The 21244-nt window shown below is 29.1% G+C and overlaps 1 protein-coding gene across 1 annotated transcript; it reads right to left on the bottom strand.

The window, feature by feature from the left end:
* Positions 1–19451: 19451 nt before the first annotated feature.
* On the bottom strand, positions 19452–20830 carry LOC128963306 (uncharacterized). The gene is made up of 3 exons (XM_054309813.1): positions 20678–20830; positions 19941–20458; positions 19452–19681 (listed from the first exon to the last, which is right to left on the bottom strand). The coding sequence occupies exons 1-3, from the start codon at positions 20779–20781 to the stop codon at positions 19452–19454; spliced, it is 852 nt and encodes a 283-aa protein (XP_054165788.1). The 5' UTR covers positions 20782–20830.
* Positions 20831–21244: the final 414 nt, after the last annotated feature.

Raw genomic sequence — 21244 nt, 5'->3', positions numbered from 1 at the left:
ATGCGTCAATCAATTTATCTCTAGGTGGTCTGCTGGTTATTGGAATAGGTTTAAAAGGAGAAGTAATTGAATATAATTCTATAATTTTTTGGTTAAGATCATAATAATCGGTAACATTAACCGTTTCATTGTTATCATTGGTAGCTATGTTAGAAATCTTTTGTGTTTGGACTTCTACGGCATCAGTAAAAATTTCTTGTAATTCTGATTCATCTAGGGTCGTATCATCCGAATCATTTAATGGATCTACAGTAGTAATATTAAATTCAAGAGGATCGAATTCCTCTTCGATCAAAGCTTCCTCCCTCTTATCTAAAATTCGTTTGTCCTCAAACGAGAGTAGTTTTCTTGTTTTAATACTTGCTGTCTCACGTTTAATAATTTTCTCAGGGTGATCCAAATATACCGTTTGTCTAACCGTCGCTGTCTGACAGACAGTTGATTTGGGAGCTAATACCTTAGTAGAGGTAAAAACGATATTTATTTTTTCAGTTGTAGTATAAGTAACATTTATTGGTAATACACTAATTATACTCTCGATATTAGTAACGGTGTTATTAATATAAGATGTAGTAGTTTCAATATCTGTAACAGTTTCATTGATATAAAAAGTAGAAATAACAGTATCGGTTATAGTATTGTTAATGTAAGATGTAGTAGTTTTAACATCTGTAACGGTGTCATTAATATAGGAAGTTGAGATTAAAGTATCTGTTGAGATAATAGTCGAGTAATTAGTTATAGTTTCATAGATTTCTTTTATACTCGGTGTTACAACTATTTCCGTTAAAACTTCTGGGGTTAATGCAATTGTGACATTATTAGTTACCGTTTTGGGTTTAATAGTTGTTGTATAGTTATTTTGTACAGTTTCGGTGACAATTATGTTACTACAATTGGTAATTGTTTCCGTCTTACTGTGATATAAAGGCGTTGTAATAATACTAGTTTTGATAATTGGTTTCTCATATATCGTTCTATTAAATGTAACCGTTTCTGGTTTCATCTTAATAGTTTTTGTAAGTGTTGAATTTATAGTGACGTACTTTTCAGGTAAAATTGAAGTTAATGTAATCGGCTCTATATTTTTAGTTTTAGTTGAAGTTATTGTAACTGGTCGTATTCTTTCTGTTTTAGTTGATGTAATTGTATCGGTTACCGTAGAGAAATTGAGTAAATAAGTGTAGGTTTCATGAATTATTGGTAATTTAAATTGTTTCGCTCGACAAGTTTCTTTGGTAATCGTCGTAGTAGTAGTCAAAGGTGGTAATGTGACAACACTGCTAACGATGTTATAAAAAGTATATTTTGATATATCGGTATAAGTCACATTAGAAAAACTATATGATGTTATTGTTGAATAATCGGTTACCGTGTTAACAAATTGTTTCCATGAGGTTACAGTTTGTAACCCAGTTGTAGTCGTTGTGGTCTGTGGTTTTTCTATTATAATCGATTTCTGTTGGATAACTGATGTCGGTTGATATTCGGTTTCTTTTATCGTTTCAAAACTAGGTTCAATATGAGAAGCGATACCTAAACGTCGTGTATTAAATTTTTCTGATATGTTGTTGCTTCGAAATTCAATTATACTCATAAGAGGGAAATAAAGAAAAACTTGTGAATCTTCATTCTTTTGTGTTTTTAAATTATGAAGAAATATAATCTTATCAATTTGTTTTATATTTTCACATTTATGTAAATTAGTACTAGACATAAATGCTGGCTGTACGATAACATTTTCATTTGGTATATCTATTAATTTGCAATATTCGTCGTAGATTTTTGTGAAAGTATCATTTATTTGATTAACATAAGGCATGTAAGCTTTGCCAGTTAATAGATTTTCATAACCTTTGTCTACGAAAACTTGTTCAGAAAGTGTTAGCACCCAGTTTGAATAAACTGAATTGTCTTTTCTGAATAATTCTTCTTTTGTCCAAATATTATACTCACAATTAAATGTTTGCGAAATGGGCACAGCTAAAGTATATTTGTTTTTTATTTCAGAGTTGCAAACGGTTCGTATGTTACAATAATTATTTTGAATAACATAGCTGTCGTGATTTAAAACAGACTTTAGTTCGTATGCTCGATTAGGTGGAAACAATTCACTACTCGCTAATAAAGTTATTTCAACATAATCAACACGGAGACAAAAACTTAGTTTTATAATCAATAAAAATAAGATGATTAAATTATACATTGTGAACAGTAACTATAGCCACAATTAAAAATATTTACCATCCAATTTATTATTGCGTATATATCCTCCGTATGATATAAGTATACATATAACACAATATATAAGAAAATGATCATAGTGACACATAACATCTTTCTTAAAAACAAAATAACATTTACTTTTATAGTATATTTTTTTAAGAACATGCGCAATAAATTTGTTTAGAATTGACAAATAGGTTTATCTTAATAGATAAATTTATTATTTATTTGTTTACAGATAATAAAATTAAAACAAAACTTTATAAATAATTATCATTATAACTTTAAAAAATCTCTATTAATCTTTTGATTTATTCTAGTTTAACAAAAAGATCCGAAAACTTTTCGTAAAGTATATTCATCCATCGTTCAAATTTTCTGATATCTGTTGAGTCGTAACAACTACAGCGATAACAGATTCTTAAGTGTTCATCAGTATCTTTTAAGTCAACTTGGATAGTCTCTTCAAAATCATTTATTTTACTAATTAGTATATCCATATCAAGTAACGCTTTGTTTTGATCATTACATCTTGAAAGAATAGAATATTTAACATTGAAATACATACCAATACATTTAATAGCTCTTAATTTTTCGTCAACTACATTTCGGTCACCACTATTAAGTCTTCTTTTCAGATTGTCATATTTTTCACGTATTGCATATCCCAGATGTATAAATTTATACGCAAAATTAATAGCTTTCTCATCGAAATTTTCTACTAAAATGATAGATTTCTTCGTTGAACTGTTATATCGTTGATTAAACAACTCACATACATTGAAAAAATGACTATAAAATAATCTGTTTGTTCGATTACATATAGAGCATTTTATTAGATGTCGTTCAAAAATCACTATTTTATCGATAACTGGATATTCGATTATGTAGATTAAATCAAACAACTCGTTAACTAATCCATTAATAATAATGAAATGTTGTCTTTCAATCAATGCTTTAAGTATTTGATTATATTTGTGAATACACATTTGGAGTAATATTTTAACACGCACATTTTCGTCATTTATTATAAGTAATGAAACTCTATTATATTCATTAACTAAAGAAACTTTAAAATGAATAAATTCAAAAAACTGTTGAAAATTTCTTTCTACACCACCTCCTGCCATGTCCAAAAGTAATAAAAAGATGTACGAGGTAGTAATCGATTAGGTTGCAAGAAAATATCGTGTGATTAAATGAGAAAATTTTGTCATGTTTACACTATTTTATACTATTTTTAATGGAAGTAAACCTGTTTGACAGCTTTCAGTAATTACATTTTGAAAAACTTTTTTATAAAACAGCTTTACATGTTTCTATACCATATTTGATTTCAATTAATATTTCAATGAAATTAACAAAATACTAGCATTACTAATAAATTAATTCTATATTACATCTTTGTAAAATGGTATTGTAAAATTAGTATCACTATTTTAGGATTACATATCCAATCATTTTTCTAATGTTTTCATTATTTTCTCATATWTATATAGTGTTATTACCAGTACTATGTGTTATACAAGAAGTCCTATGACTATACAATTAAAAAGTAGATTTTTTTTTTTTTTTTTTTTTTTTTTTTTTTTTTTTTTTTTTTTTTTAGTTTTTTGTAAATATCTCAAAAACTATAATAGATAGAAAAATGATGTAAATTTCATTTTATCTGTCTATTAATTCAGTACAAAGTACTGTCAGCAGAATATTAATTTTCTTAATATTTCCTCGATATTCCCTCGTGAATTACATATTTTTATGAAATTTTCTATTGTAATTTCTTAACTAAAAGAAATATAATTTTTTCAATATAGCCATTCATATTGAAATTAAAAATTACCTCGTGCGGCAAATTTTTTTTTTTTTTTTTTTTTTTTTCATTTTTTAGTTTTTTGTAAATATCTCAAAAACTATAATAGATAGAAAAATGATGTAAATTTCATTTTATCTGTCTATTAATTCAGTACAAAGTACTGTCAGCAGAATATTAATTTTCTTAATATTTCCTCGATATTCCCTCGTGAATTACATATTTTTATGAAATTTTCTATTATAATTTCTTAACTAAAAGAAATATAATTTTTTCAATATAGCCATTCATATTGAAATTAAAAATTACCTCGTGCGGCAAATTTTTTTTTTTTTTCAATATAGCCATTCATATTGAAATTAAAAATTACATTTTTTAGTTTTTTGTAAATATCTCAAAAACTATAATAGATAGAAAAATGATGTAAATTTCATTTTATCTGTCTATTAATTCAGTACAAAGTACCGTTAACAGAATATTAATTTTCTTAATATTTCCTCGATATTCCCTCGTGAATTACATATTTTTATGAAATTTTCTATTATAATTTCTTAACTAAAAGAAATATAATTTTTTCAATATAGCCATTCATATTGAAATTAAAAATTACCTCGTGCGGCAAATTTTTTTTTTTTTTTTTTCATTTTTTAGTTTTTTGTAAATATCTCAAAAACTATAATAGATACAAAAATGATGTAAATTTCATTTTATCTGTCTATTAATTCAGTACAAAGTACCGTTAACAGAATATTAATTTTCTTAATATTTCCTCGATATTCCCTCGTGAATTACATATTTTTATGAAATTTTCTATTATAATTTCTTAACTAAAAGAAATATAATTTTTTCAATATAGCCATTCATATTGAAATTAAAAATTACCTCGTGCGGCAAATTTTTTTTTTTTTTTTTTTTTTTTTCATTTTTTAGTTTTTTGTAAATATCTCAAAAACTATAATAGATAGAAAAATGATGTAAATTTCATTTTATCTGTCTATTAATTCAGTACAAAGTACTGTCAGCAGAATATTAATTTTCTTAATATTTCCTCGATATTCCCTCGTGAATTACATATTTTTATGAAATTTTCTATTATAATTTCTTAACTAAAAGAAATATAATTTTTTCAATATAGCCATTCATATTGAAATTAAAAATTACCTCGTGCGGCAAATTTTTTTTTTTTTTTCATTTTTTAATTTTTTGTAAATATCTCAAAAACTATAATAGATAGAAAAATGATGTAAATTTCATTTTATCTGTCTATTAATTCAGTACAAAGTACCGTTAACAGAATATTAATTTTCTTAATATTTCATCGATATTCCCTCGTGAATTACATATTTTTATGAAATTTTCTATTATAATTTCTTAACTAAAAGAAATATAATTTTTTCAATATAGCCATTCATATTGAAATTAAAAATTACCTCGTGCGGCAATTTTTTTTTCTTTTTTACTTTTTTAGTTTTTTTGTAACCCGTTTAGCAACTTTTGTACTTAACAGGTCTAACAACTTTTATATTTAATTCCTTTATGCTTATTCAATTTTAGTACTGTATGATTCAGTTTTAAAATAACTTTTGAAGAGTCAACATGAGTGGAATAAAGAGAATTGTTGATATTCGAAGAGTCGGTGCGTCAAAAGAGTACTGTGTTTGTTATAATATCGAAACTTTAACTAATGGTGATTGGATTCAAGAAGTTGATTTCTTTTCTATTTTATCTGATAACCGTCTCATTGACCAATTATACCTAATTTTTATCCATTGGTATTTTTCCTACCGTCACGGTATCATCCCATATATCATGAATAATACCGTAATATATGATCGTGATATGAGCATTCCTAATTGGCAGACCACTATTCCGCCATATTATTCATGCTTATTAAATCAAAATGGAAGAGCTATGAAACTGTTATTCAAACGCCTTAAAAATTGCCTACTCTACGAGGCTTTTAATTTTACCATTGGATGGACAGATTATCACTATGGCGATTCCATTATGGATAAAAAGGTTGGCATAATAATGTTTTTTAAAGATGTCCATCAAGACTGGGGCAATAACTATCTGTACGATCGAATTGTCTTGTTTCGTCTCATTGTCGGAACAAATTGTATCAATCAAAAGGATACTAAACAATTGAACAAGACACTCGAAACATTGGATATGGAAGGACATCGTCTCACCAATATCAACGTTGTTGCAAATTATTATAAAGTACTTTTTCCTGATAAAGTCTTTGTATTTTTATATTGTTGTAAAAATGATTTGGTTTTTGATTATTTCCTCGTGGGAATTGTCCGTAAAAATCGTTGTCAAGTAAGCTATAAGTTATTTAATTAAACATTTTACTTGTAATAATTTGATTTTTTTTATAGTCATTATTAGATTTTGATTTTTGGTTGCCAGGCCATCCGTTACTTCCCAATGGTATAGAGCATCAATCCTTAGTATCTCTTTCAAACCGATTCAAATTGGCTTGTAAAGTACCTATTAACCTAAAGGTTCATTATTCGAATATTGTCTCAAAGGTTGATTCTTTAATTCAATGTACTGAGTTTGTCGCTAAATTACTTGATAAAGAGACAACTATTGTATCAATTGATTAATATATTATTTGATTTAATAAAATTTTTCAATTATGATTAATAAATATTTAATTTGTTATCACATCATTTAAAGTATGAATTTAGTAAGCCATAAACTAAGGTATGTATTTAGAAATAATTCGACTTAACATTAATCGTGATGTAGACATGTGACGTTAATCCCATAATGAATTTAGCATATCGTGACGTAAAATTCATCGTGAGATAAGTATATCCTCACGTAATATTCATCGTGAAATGAATGTTATGACGTAAAATTCATAGAGAATTAGCCTATGACGTAAAATTCATCGTGAATTAGTCATTATGACGTAAAATTCATAGTGAATTAGACTATGACGTAAAATTCATCGTGAAATAGACATTCTGACGTAATATTCATAGTGAAATAGACATTATGACGTAAAATTGATCGTGAATTGAGCATTTTATGACATAATATTCATAGTGACGTAGACGTCATTACGTCAAATTCATTGTGTAGTAAACGTTATGACGCAATATTCATTGTGACGTCATCTAAATGGCATATATAACTGGTTTTTAAAACAAGTTAACTGTTTGTTTTTCTCGTATACATATATATATTTCTTTTATACTCATTGTATAACTAACCGTTCATCAGTAAACATGCCTCTCATTACACAGTTTGTTGACAGACGGTATTTTGATGATGATTATGAGTATTATGTGGTAATAAATAATCTTAACATCAGGAGAGGAATATGGTTAAGAAAAGAAGAGTTTAAAGATGACCTGGATCGTAGTAGTCTCGTGAACGAATTATTTACTACATTTAATCACTGGTTTGCTAATCATCGATATGGTATGCGACCATATATCAATACCGATAATTTGATTGTCTACGAACATAATATTGATGAAGATGTCAACATCAATATGAATATACCCGACCATTACTTCCTCGACATATCAGCTGCTCATCGTGCCAATACTATCTTAAGACAACAAATACAGCAGTATGTCACCGAAGAAGCCTTTAATTTTAGCGTAGGCTTTAATGATTGCCAAAGACTACCTTTAGATGAAAGACTTCTTAAGGGTGCAGTGCCAGAAACTTTGGACAGAAGAATAACTCTGGTTGATTTCTTCAGGAGTGTCTATAGACTATGGAGAAATAATAGTTTAATCAACCATTTCCACTTGTTTCAACACATTATAGGCAAAAATTGTGTTGTCGCTAACGATAACATTCCGTTTAAAAATTGGATGCTTGATATTGGACTTCGTGGTTATATCTTGGTTGACATAAATATGGCAATTAATTATTTAAGTTTTATGTTTTAATTATTTTATTTTATAGAGTATAATCTATGATTTGACCGAAATTGTTGATCATCGCTTTGCATTTGGTAATCATGAATTCTTGGTTTATCGCAGAGTCATAAGACCAAAAGCTTTATGGATCACACGAGATCAGCTTTTGATAACTTGTCGAAGAGGTCTAAGAAGATGTCTATTACACGCTTTTTCGTACTGGTTTCTTAACACTAGGTACGGAGCTAGACCTGTGATCACTGATAGTGATCTTTTTCCTCTACCACGACCAATACCTCGTGACCGATCACTTCCACGCACTTTACGGTATTTATTTGGAGAAGAAATTGGTATCGCTAAGGATAGATTGTGGTGTCATTTTCGCGATTATATAGTACTAGATCTGTTTGATTTTACAGTCGGTTTTAACGATTGTACGATTCAAGTCTTTGATCGTCGTGTCGTAATTGTTAAATTTATCTGCGAAGTGTTTACCTCATGGAATGAACAAAATCTGTTTAATGATTACCATTTTTCTTCATTCATACTCGGTCGTAATACTATTCAGGATATCGACCGTCGTTATCTAAATATTTTCCTGACTAACCACAATTTAGATATGTTTACTTTTATAAGACCTATCTCGGCAGCAGATCTTAATGTGGGCGAAAACAATCAAACAAGTATTATGCTTCTTTGCCGTGAAGACAATTTCATTCCGGATTTCTTCTCTGTTATCATTACTAAGCGTAATAATGGTATGTTTTTTATTTTTAATATAATCTATTTGTTACTAAAATTTTTTTTTTTTCAGAGGGAAATCTTCATGTTTATCACTGGCTTCCAATAAGATATGATTTTCGTGATATCTATAATCCGAGTGTTTATTACTTTGATGGTTACTTACAGGAACTAAGACGTTTTTCAGCAAACAAATTAATTGTTGAAACTTTCTATGCCAACGTGAATGCAACTGTGGATTCACTTATATACTGCTTAGAAATGATTGCCCGCTTGTTAGACGGATACCCATTTCTTGATGTTTTAAACAACAACTATAATTAAGTTAATAATAATTTTTTTTTATTTTATAATTTTGTAAATTACATTATTCATTAATTACAATAGATTTTTTATTTTAAATAAAATCAATTTGATTTATATAATTTTACTTAGTGATTGTATTATTAATAAAATTTTTAATCAAAGTAATATACTTAAGATATCTCTTCTTAATGTTATCCGTAGCAAATCTGCAATGATCACATTTATTTAAGTGATCTATATAGTTTCCAATATCCAAAACTATAGGATATTTAAATAGTTTAATCGAGTTAGATAATTCATTCAACAGAAACTGTATGCCCGCAGCAGTAGTCGGTTTCGATCCTAGAATGACGTAGTCAATAATTTTCACCGCGGCTTTTGCTCTGATAGTCAAGTCTACCTCAAAGTTACACAAGTCATTGATGCTGAAATTATCCCCACTTATTATCAGTTGGTTTAATTTTTCTTTGATAATTATGTTGAGATGGATAAACGTATAAAACGCAACATTATCTTCGTTTGAAACCCTTATCTCAGGTACTCTTCTCATTCCTTGTAGTCGTTTATGAAATTCGTTTCTTGCTTTCATGAATTCAACAGCAAACTTGGAAGGTATCGTCTTGCAATGCCAACAAAACTTTATATGATCCACATAGGTTTCCACGGTATAGATCATTGGGTCTTTTAATAAATCGATTAATGAGAAAAACTTCCTGATGTTTCTTTCCCAATCCTTAACCAAATTAACTTCAGGCAACATTTTAAGCAACACACCATACTGTCTCATAACGTTTCTCACTTTTTCCTTTTCTCCTACCTCCTGCGTAAAAAAGTTTCTTCTTTTTAAGGCATAAGCAAAGTGAGCGAATTCACAAAACGATTGATAATCAACTACAACAACTTTATTTTTACGAGACATGTTTTGCAACTAAAAATATTTACTAAAATCGTCGAGCTTTTATAGCTCTTTATGGAAAACCGGTTATAATAAATTCAACGCATTTTCATTAATTCTATTTCTATTTTATTTCATTTTTCATTAAACCAAAATTACAAATTTATTCAATTTTAAAATAATAAGCACAAAAACAATATTCTCTTTCCCAAATAATTTCAAGTTTTCTTTTCATTTCTTCGGTTTTTTCGTCTTCATTATCCAATAAACCGAATGCAAACTCATATGGTGGTGTATTTTGCTTATATAACACAAATACCTTATCTTCGCTCTTGTTGGCCTCAATGCATTCTATGCAATTTTTTGAATGTTCTTCTTCTCTTTTAGTCACTTCGGTGGATATAGCCATATGAATCAATTTTCTTCTATATAGATCCATATTAGCTTGTGTCATAGGTAGCCATTTCATATATTCACGTTGAAGTGCGTCAGGGAAGAAATTACACTCTTTGCATTGTTTGCGGTGAATACTATAATTTTCAATTTCCAAAGTAATAGGATCTTTAAAGTTGGTTATACTCATAAAAAACACTCTGATTTTGCCTGCTACATATGTCTGGTCGTAGTCCTCTTTTGCCATTTCTTCTTCAATCTGAATAATTGAATTATACGCATTTAAAGCAAGTCGTCGTTCGATATCGTCTTCTTTATAAAGTTCAAGACATTCGGCTCTTTTCAATAATATTCTCCATTTCTTAAGTAGAGTTGTCTTTGCATGAAACATAAGATATATCATTTGCAATTGTGCATCACTTATCTTTTCTCCAGGCAATTTTACCATTATACTCAATAACCTTCTGAAGTCTTGCTCGATTTCTTCAAATTTACTCACTTTCCACAAAGCAGCCTTTGAACATACTACACAATGATGTTTATGTTCTTCTATTTTATCCACTTCATATTCTAGTGGTTTCTTCAGAGTATCAATTAGGGCAAACATTTGTATAAGGTAGAGATACAATTCCTCTCTACATTTTTCTTCAGCAATTGCATCATGAATTTTATTATAATAATAGCAGACACTAGCAAGTGTAGATCTTTCATGAATTTTTTGATAATCACCATTTTTAAAAGGAACTCCTTCATTAAGTCTTCTGTTTATAGAAACTTTAAGATGAATAAAGTTATAAAAATTTTGAATATTTTTACTGACGACTCCAGCCATGTCACTTAGTTTGTTTTTTGCTTATAATAAGTCTTCTATATATACACTACGAAATGTGAAACATAATCTACGCATACTCAGTTAAATATTGTTCCTAATATAAGCTTTTATATGATATAAATTACAAAATGATTAATCAAGATTCATATCAAAAACATCTTTCAGTTCTTGCATTTTGCAGAAAATAATTTGTGTCCAACTATGAAACATCTGTAACTCTTTAGGTTGAGTTGACAACATAACTCACATTTTCTCAAATGTTCTTTGTGGTTTCCGACATCAAATAGTATGGGATTTTCAAAGCTCTTTAAGGCGTTAAACAGTCGATTCAAATATATATCAATCGTATCAATATCGTAAACACTAATTAAAATCCCTGCATTCACGACGTCTAATGCATTCATTGCGTCTGCAGTACATTTCTTTTCTTTCAAATTTTCATAATTAATACCATACTCTCTAATAGTTTGATTAATCAATTCCATTTTGTTTCTCAAGAGGACATCAAGATGTATATAAGAATAGATAGTCCGTAATGCATTACAATTATAGCCAGATACATCCTTTTCCGCTAGTTTTAAGCATGAGTCATACATAATTTTAAATTCGCTTTGTATAATAGAAAAATTCTGAGCGTATGTTTGATTGACATTAAAACACAATATACAGCGATTGTTGTGATATTTATAAAACACAATTGATTTAATTAAAGGTCTATTTAATTTTTTGATCAAATTAAATAGTTCAAATAATACATTAAGTAATTCACCTTTTGGCAATTTGTTTATGATGCCCACTGTAAAAATTTGATATATTTCTTGAAGATATTCCAGCAATTTTAGTTCTTCCATTTTTTCTTCATGATCATCCCTTTGAAAAACCTTTTCATATTCTTTACAAATACTAATTTTTAAATGGGTATATTCATAAAATGTTTGGAAATCAACTGGTTTTGTATTATTATTTAGTACAACATTGTGTTTTCTTAGCGACATTATTATACAGTCTAAGTTTATGTAACTTATAGAACTTTTATTTTATACTTCTCAAAAACTTGAAAAGCTGGTTTTATTCAATACAGTCAATTAATTTTTAATACTATAAAATAGAATGTTTTTATTTCATTTGTCCTATTGATAAATGACTCGCAGTTCTAATTAACTATAACTATGTTTAAAAAAAATAAATATGGCTCTTATTAATAAGTTTGTCGACATCCGACTTTTTGATGAACATATATCTTATTTGATATATACTGATAATTATGAAAACGGCATTTGGATAACTGAAGAACAAATGTGGGCTTATTTCGGTTATGATGACCGTAACTACCAGTTATTTCGTGCCTTTCGTTACTGGTATAAAAATCGTCGGGTTGGTGAATCTCCTAACCAGAATGACTCACTAATAGAATTGGGTACCGACGTACCTCGTGAATATAACATCCCACTGTTTTATACTTATTTGTTAAATCCTCATCTTCGCATCGCCGGTCAAATTGTACGCACCGCTATAGACAGACTTATCCGACATAATGGCTTTGATTTCACAGTTGGATTTAGAAACATGATGTTTCACGGTGTGTTGTATGACAAAAGGAACGTCATGATGTTATTTTATCAATGGATTTTCAGTGATTGGAGACTTAATCGGCTTTTTACCGACTTCCATGTTTATCATCATTTAGTTGGTAAGAACACACCTCGAGATATTGACGTCCCAACGATTAACTATAGAGTTGTCAATACTTTGGTCAAACCACACTGCTTTGTTAACATTGATTACGCCGTTGAACACCATATAAGATTTAGACATCATGAAAATTCGATTGTTTTACTAAGCAAAACATATAATGGCGTCTTTGATCACACTGGAATCATACACATTAGAAAGGAACAATTAAACGATGAAAATGAGGTATTTAGTTGTATAGTTTATTTTAATTTTATTATTCATTATAAATGTTAATCCAAAAAATAGGCTGTCTTATCGTTTACTATCTGGCACCCTGAAAGATATGACCAAACTGTGACTTACGACTGGGCTGATTATAAGGTCTTCTGTGAACTATATGCAAGCCGAATGAAACTACCTTATCAATTCACCATGCATTTTTCTGGTAGTAATCGTCTGGTTGACTCGTTTGTACAATGTATGCAAATGATTTCAATACTGTTAGATAATGAACCGAACGAATTCGTTTTGTAAAAATAAATTTTTTATTTCAAAGATTAAATAATGATTATACATTAAGAATTTAATAAAATTTAAGATTAAAGTCTATTAAAACATTGTGTTTAATTGCCATCACCGCGTAACTAATTAATTAATTAATTTCTTGAAGTATTATTCATCGGTAATTTCGCATGTAATACACTCATTGATTATTTCCTCTAAAGGTGTAGTGATTCGTCCATGTATTGAGTTTTCTATTGCCATATCTACTTCTCGACTACTTGGGTTAATACATCCCATCATGTAATTGAAATAAAAATCTTTCAATTCAAGAAGTCCGACACGTATTATATCCCCGACCAATAAAACTTTAATCCGTTCATCAACCATTGCAAAGATTGTACAGTTCTGACAATCCTTAAGATGAGCAAAGCAATTCCCGATATCAATTTCAATAGGCATTTCAAAAGTTTTAATAACACTGAATAATTCATGGATTAAATCTTCAATAAATTCGTATTTAAAGTTTAACGTTTTAAATCTCTTAATGATCATACGAAGTAGTCGAACTGTTAAGTTTGTTTTGTTTAACTCAAATTGTTGATCAAACTTTTCTCCCAGAATTATCTTTTCTTTTAGTAAATATATCCGCTTTCTTGTTATCGTCGTGTACATATGAGTAAACTCATAATAACTATGACTATCCAAAGGTTGTATTTCTTGTGACATAATTAGGTCACTTCTGTAACTGATCGATGTTATTCTCACAATGCACTATGATTGGCTTCAGAATATATATCTCATATTACTTGATTTTTTAAATATTCAAAAGGTTTTTAAGCAACTCTATATAAAGGTCTAGTTTGTTGATTTATTAACTTATTAATTTTATTGGAAAGTTCTTCTGAAACGATAATAAAACAGATTATTTCTTCTCTCACTTGACTTTCACAACATAAGTTACAACAAGTTAAATGGCTTGAATAATCCCCAATATATGCATCAATAGGTTCTTCGAAAGTATTTAAAATGTTGAACAATGCTTCTGAAGTATTTGAAATAAAATCAATTTTTGATTCACTTGATATAATACTACGGTACAAAACATTATAAATAAATATTGAAACTTTTGTTCTAAACAACTCGTTGATTTTATTAAATGATGAACCATTAATTATTTGTTCTTTTAATAAATTATACCATTTCTCATTTAAGACTACTGATAAATGAACAAATTCATAGTAGGTCTGAGTATAAGTTTGAACAACTTTACTCATTTCTACAAATAATATTACATGAAATAACATTAAACAGTCTTTTATACTAAAATTTTATTAAATACGATTATAATTCAAACAGGTTTTACTACATTTACATAAATGTGAATTCAGAGTAAAACAAGGTTATCATAAGATAGAAAGTAAATCTTAATTAATTAAAATCCCATTACCACTAATTTAACATATTTCTTCAACATAACGTAAGTCTATTAGTTTAATTTTAAATTCTTTATGATGTCATCAACATTTTTACACATTTCTTCATTGTCGGAGAATTCGTCTACTGCGTAAACAGATTGGAATAAATCTTTATGTTGGTCATTCACTTTTTCCAGTCTGTTTTCATTATTAACTAAAGTATCAACCATCTCATTGATGATATTGTCTGCCGTCTGAATTGAGGATCCTTCATCAATTCCGATGGATTCTTCAATCTTTATTCTTATATAATCTTGAACGTAAATAAATCCCTCGACCGCAGTTGTTATCGTTCTCATTAAACAGTTGTTACATTTTTCTTGATGATCAATATAATATCCGATACCAACACGAATAGGTATATCAAATCCATTCAACTCTTTGAACAACGCATCGATTGTGTAGAAAGTCACCTCTATTGCTGAACCTTGTATTATATCGGCAACAATCGATTGATGGATTTGTAAAGCCAACCGGGTTTTAAATAGTTCAAGATGTTTATTAAATGTTAATCCCATTTCCTTTTGTTCGTCCATTAGATGAATAATCTTTTCAACCAATGTATCAGATAGGTGCATAAATTCATAAAAAATTTGATGATCAAAATATAAACTTTTAGACATTCTGAAAAACTCATTTGAGCTTTTAACTAATAACATTTTATAATTTACAAACATTTATATACATTTCATTCTGTTTATCGGGACTTTCTGCACTGTCGCATAACCTCCTTAATTCTCGTTATTTCGTAATTGCTTGATTCTTTTTCTCTTGTCCATTGATATGAGATACCCCCTGCGTCATCAATTTGAGGTTGTGTCCGTCCTTTTTTATGCTGTTTATAGATGTCAACAGTTAATTGAGAATCAATTAGCGGACTATGTCCTTTAGATTCGGTATCGTACTCTTGTATATATTTATTTTTAATACTATAGGATAATGTCTTCAAACCGATTTTGTCATTTTTACCATTTTTGCCGTGAAATATAGGTTGAATATCGGTTATTTTCTTAATGGACTTATAGTCACTTAATCCCATTACTTTAAGATCTTTTGAGATATCAGCTCCAAGAATGTGATATCTCTCCAGATAATAGATAACGTGATCTTTCGCTTCTTGAAGACTTATTCCCTGTGTCATTTGGCCATTAGTGACACCAGAGTATTTGGTCATTGGGTTTACATCTTTCGGGTTTTGATAAATAAAACAATGAAAAATACAATTACTTTTCAAGCCGTATTTAATCAATTGTCGAGTTCTTAATCTACTACAGATTGCGACACGTATAGGAACTAACCCATTGCTCTTTTTATTTTTCCCACATTCAATATCGAAGCCCAACTCAACGTCTAAAGGAGGATCCTTATCTTTATGTACCGACAAATTAATCAAATCTATTTTTGGAAGTTTCTTCTGCGTACCTCTCTTTGTTCTCCCGAACCTCTTATTAGATCGTGACGTATTTTTATATTTTACTTCATTATCCTTTAAATTACTTTTATCTGCACTTTGAGAAATCATTCTGAGATCCTTAATTTGTTTACTATCAATCTGCACAATAATTTCATCGTGTTTCTGTGAAGTAATGCCATAATTCACTCTGTTATTTGGTTCCACGTCACTTGTATCGGACATTTTGTATTCACTTTTATATTTCCGATGTTCTTGAAATTCGTAACTTATTCTCTCGGCATTGTACTTTCCTAGATTGAAGTCTTCTGAAACACGAACACGACAGCATAGTATACAAACTACATCCGTCGGATGAATCGTTGATTTATTACATGTTTCTTTACATTTATTAATGTAATTATAGTAATCATCCAGCTTTTTATAAAAAAGAACCTCTGAATCTTTTGTTTTCTTGATTGATATACGCAAAGAGTTACCAAACTTTCTTTTATACATAACTTGTTTAAATTTCGCTATCATTGATTGTAACGAAAACTTAAGAGATTCCACAACGACTAATTTTTCACATAATCTCTTTGAAATCATTGGGTTTCGATATATCATTTGATTAATATTCTTTATTTCCTCCAATATAATGTCATTCCACACCTTAAGTTTCGATCTATATTCCTCATCTCTTTCAAATTCTCCTGAAGTTATTTTATCTTTCGCGTCGTTGGGGTTTTTTCGGGTTACCATCACTGCATAAACATAACAGACGCATTATAAGCTTTTGGAACTGATTCCATGTGTTTAATGCAGCGCGGGACAGAAACTTTATAATCGGGTGCTCGCGACACGCTGGCACACCGTAGTCTCGTTGCTGTTTTGGGTGTTTCAGCTCACCGTCTGTTATATTTCTGGTGTACAGCACACCACTGTTTATTAAGATGTACAGCTCATCTCACAAATGTTGTCCATTGACCATTTCTCGTCTACCATCGAAATCGAAGGACCGGACGATTTGTTTTTTTTTTTATATTTATAATTTTTATTTTTTGGACAAAAGACAAACAATAAACGATGACAAACAACGTCGCATCCTGGTTGGCTCGCCAAAAATGTAGCAATTTCCGTGCGGTAATTCACTAATATAGGTTGAGAGATAGTCCTCTGTTAAAGTCGCGCTTACTATCACCTTCTCCAGCGGTAAAGTTGACACAGAAGCTACACGGATCATCATCACCACGATGATGACACCCTCAACAACAGTGATCGCAACGCATTTGCATTTATATTCATAATTTATAATTCAAAAGTGCCTTATATGTACTAAAATTATCACTTACAAAGTAAACCTCACTTAGCTTTGATTATGTCGAGCCGTTACGATCCTGCCGTTTGTTCCGCTGTCTCGTTGTTTGACATCTCTTGTTTACTATCTATACTCACGATATACACTTATAATACATACCGATTACTTACTCTAACTTTATCATACTTAACCTATGTCCGACTCTTCAGTCAGAACTACTACTTAGATCTATGTTTTCATAGATCTAAACCCATTATTTGACTATTACAGTCTGCAAATATGTCTCGATCGGTGTTTCCACCGAGAGACAAACCTTAAGGTAACATTTCTGTTACCTACTAAATCTATGTCTCGATCGGTGTTTCCACCGAGAGACAAACCTTAAGGTAACATTACTGTTACCTACTAAATCTATGTCTCGATCGGTGTTTCCACCGAGAGACAAACCTTAAGGTAACATTTCTGTTACCTACTAAATCTATGTCTCGATCGGTGTTTCCACCGAGAGACAAACCTTAAGGTAACATTACTGTTACCTACTAAATCTATGTCTCGATCGGTGTTTCCACCAAGAGACAAACCTTAAGGTAACATTACTGTTACCTACTAAATCTATGTCTCGATCGGTGTTTCCACCGAGAGACAAACCTTAAGGTAACATTTCTGTTACCTACTAAATCTATGTCTCGATCGGTGTTTCCACCGAGAGACAAACCTTAAGGTAACATTACTGTTACCTACTAAATCTATGTCTCGATCGGTGTTTCCACCGAGAGACACACCTTTGGATAACATTTATGTTATCAAATATACCTAAGACTGACTATTTCAGTCTGAAACTATACCATGATCCGAGGTTTGCCTCGGATCAAAGCCTGATCTACACTCCTGCAGGTCGGCATACTCTACATGTCCTACCTATGCTCCCATAGGCAGACATAATACATGCCGAATCTACGCTCCCGCAGATTGGCATACCTTAAACTAAAACTTACTTATAGTTGAATCCGTGCTGAGTTGCTGATGTAGTGCGCTCCTGTTTCCGTTTGATGATGACTTTATTAATAACACTAATACTTACATTATAAACTCTGATAATCATACTTACTTAATTAACCTTTAAATTACTTCGCTAGCTTACACTTTCTTAAGGGACTCAGGGCCAAAGGCCCGAGCCCCTCGAAACACTTACTCTTTAGTTGTGTTAAATCCCTTTATTTATGTGTTTCAAGTATAAAAAACAACTAGAGTACAACACTTCACGTCTATTCACTCTGAAGACTTGATGAGAACTCTCTGAGAGTTAGTAAAACACTAACTCTCTTCACAGTGAAAACATAGCGATCACGCATGTATGCGCTGTCGACTTATTTTTCTATTACTGACTTTTCAATATGACGTGATTATACCTAATTGGCTATACATCTAGTTTCGTATATTTAATAGTTAAGCCCTATTTTAACTCTACACCCATTATTCTAAATGCAGTTTAACTCAAACTGAACCTATAATTGATATATCTTTATGGAACCTAAACTTATACTATTTTTCATATAACATTCTCGTTATATTTATAGTATTCAAATAAATCTAAGAGTACCTGTGATAATCATTAGGAGCCGACATCGGCCAAAACAAGATTAGCCCTCTCACCGCCTTAATCTTGACCTAATCCACGTGGTATATCACAATATTATAAATATTAGAAAATATAGAAAATTTTTATTTGTTATAGATTTTAATAAAATAATAATATAAATAAACTATTTTCAATACTATTTAGGTTTGTTTTAATACGGGTATTAATTTTATTAATTTACTTTTAATTTATTTAATTTTATGGACACAAATAATTTTTATATTCAAATAAAATTATTGTTTTATATTTTAATATAAGTTTAGATTATAAAAGTTTTTCAAAAAATTTAGATTATTATTATTATTAGTAGTAATATTAATATTATAAGACAATTATTTTTATTAAATTATAATTTTTAGTCTTTTATGGCCACAATCCTGATATAAGGTATACAATCATCGATTTCTGTTTGCGATTCGTCGGCCAAAAACTGTTTCCACGCGCCGTCGGCTACGGGCGGGTCGTCCGGTTGGTTGCGATAGGCGTCGAACAGAGTGTCCCACAAGTGTTCCCCAACTTCTTCGTCAAATAGTTGACGATTCGGATAGAATTGGCGAAAGTCTTCGACAGCGTAAGGCATCATCTCTTTGATAATAATAATAATAATTATTATTTTTATTATTAATAAATTATATTTTAATCTATAGTGTAGACTATAACTACTGTAGTTTATAATTTATTTTTATATTATATTTCTTAATATTTAGTTTTTTTAATATTTAGTTTTTTAATATTTATTTTTACTTATATTTAGTTTTACTTATCTTTAGTTTCTTATATTTAGTTTTTTTAATATTTAATATTCAAAAAATCATAAAACAACAAAAAATAAATAAAAACAAACCAATAGCTTGTTTTCGACTCCATTTCCAATGTTTTTCAACAATAGTAAACTCTTTGATTTGAAAACCATTATCCAGTAAACTATGTCTATAATCATCGATTTGTTTCTCTATTGATGGATACCATGGTTTTGGACCCTTGTATTTGGGCAATAATTTTTTATTCAAATCCGGATACAGCATATTATTTGAATGAAACACACCACCGCCCGGTGCCAACAGTTTACTAATCAGTGACATTAGTTTGGTTTTGTCGGTAAAGTGCGGTACAACAAAATTGGCAAAAACCAGATCCACTGTCGTCTCCAATTGGCGTAACTGTGGCGACAACTGTGGCCACTCAACGGACATGTCCTGTAGCTGATAGTCGATTGTCGGACCTGTATTGTACTGTCGGGCATAGCTTAGCAGATCGGGTACCGTATCGATGGCCACTAGTTTACGATGTGGTACACGTGTTGATAGTAGTTTGGTTATACCGCCCTCAGCGCATCCTAAATCCACTATGACATCAAATTTTCTGTACCTCCCCACCGAAAAATAATAATTAATAACTAATTATAATTTAATAACTAATTATAATTTAATAACTAATTATAATTTAATAACTAATTATAATTTAATAACTAATTATAATATAATAACTAATTATAATTTATATATTGTATAGTTTTATATTTATATAAATATAAATATATATATATATATATATTAAAAAATAATAATAATATATACATACCTATTGAGTTTATTATTAATAATATTAAATGAATTTTCTAATACTTCGTTATAGTATTTATTATCAGTAAATGAATTATAGAGTTCCGGTTCAAGTTTAAACATTTTTAAAAAAAAGTTAAAATAAGTAATTATATTTTTTCTAACGAAAACTTATTATATTAACTATTGTATTTTTTGTTGTTGTTGATAACTTACTTATATATAATTTTAGTTTTAACTATTGATTTAAAAAAACATGCGTTTTACTGAAAAAATATTTCAACTTTTTTTGATTTGCAAATTCATTCAAAAAAAAACAGTTATTATTTTATTTTTTATATTTTAATAAAAATATTTATGTCAAACCTTTTAGATATTTATTATATTGAAAAAGTATTTATTGTAATTTTTTTTTAAAATATTTAATTATCATTTATACTTAATAAATATTTTTTTAATTTTATTTTTTTTATAATAAAAGACATTTTGATACTTCATTAAAAAAATTTTATTAAATATTATTATACTTTATATATATATATATTATTTCTATTAATTAACTAATAAAATATAATAATTAATTTAA

The sequence above is a fragment of the Oppia nitens genome, unplaced genomic scaffold, assembly GCF_028296485.1.
Source record: "Oppia nitens isolate AA-2021 unplaced genomic scaffold, nextdenovo-longstitch-racon4-pilon3 scaffold15_pilon_pilon_pilon, whole genome shotgun sequence".
Lineage (NCBI taxonomy): Eukaryota > Metazoa > Arthropoda > Arachnida > Sarcoptiformes > Oppiidae > Oppia > Oppia nitens.
Note: the sequence above shows the minus strand (reverse complement) of the source record. Positions and strands in the feature narration are given on the sequence as shown.

Coding starts and splice junctions, on each gene's coding strand:
- LOC128963306 (XM_054309813.1), bottom strand. CDS start 20,781: ATGTTTAAACTTGAACCGGAACTCTATAATTCATTTACTGATAATAAA. Junction 20,459..20,677: donor ATTAATAATAAACTCAATAG/GTATGTATATAT, acceptor GGGGAGGTACAG/AAAATTTGATGTCATAGTGG. Junction 19,682..19,940: donor GAGTCGAAAACAAGCTATTG/GTTTGTTTTTAT, acceptor TTATTATCAAAG/AGATGATGCCTTACGCTGTC.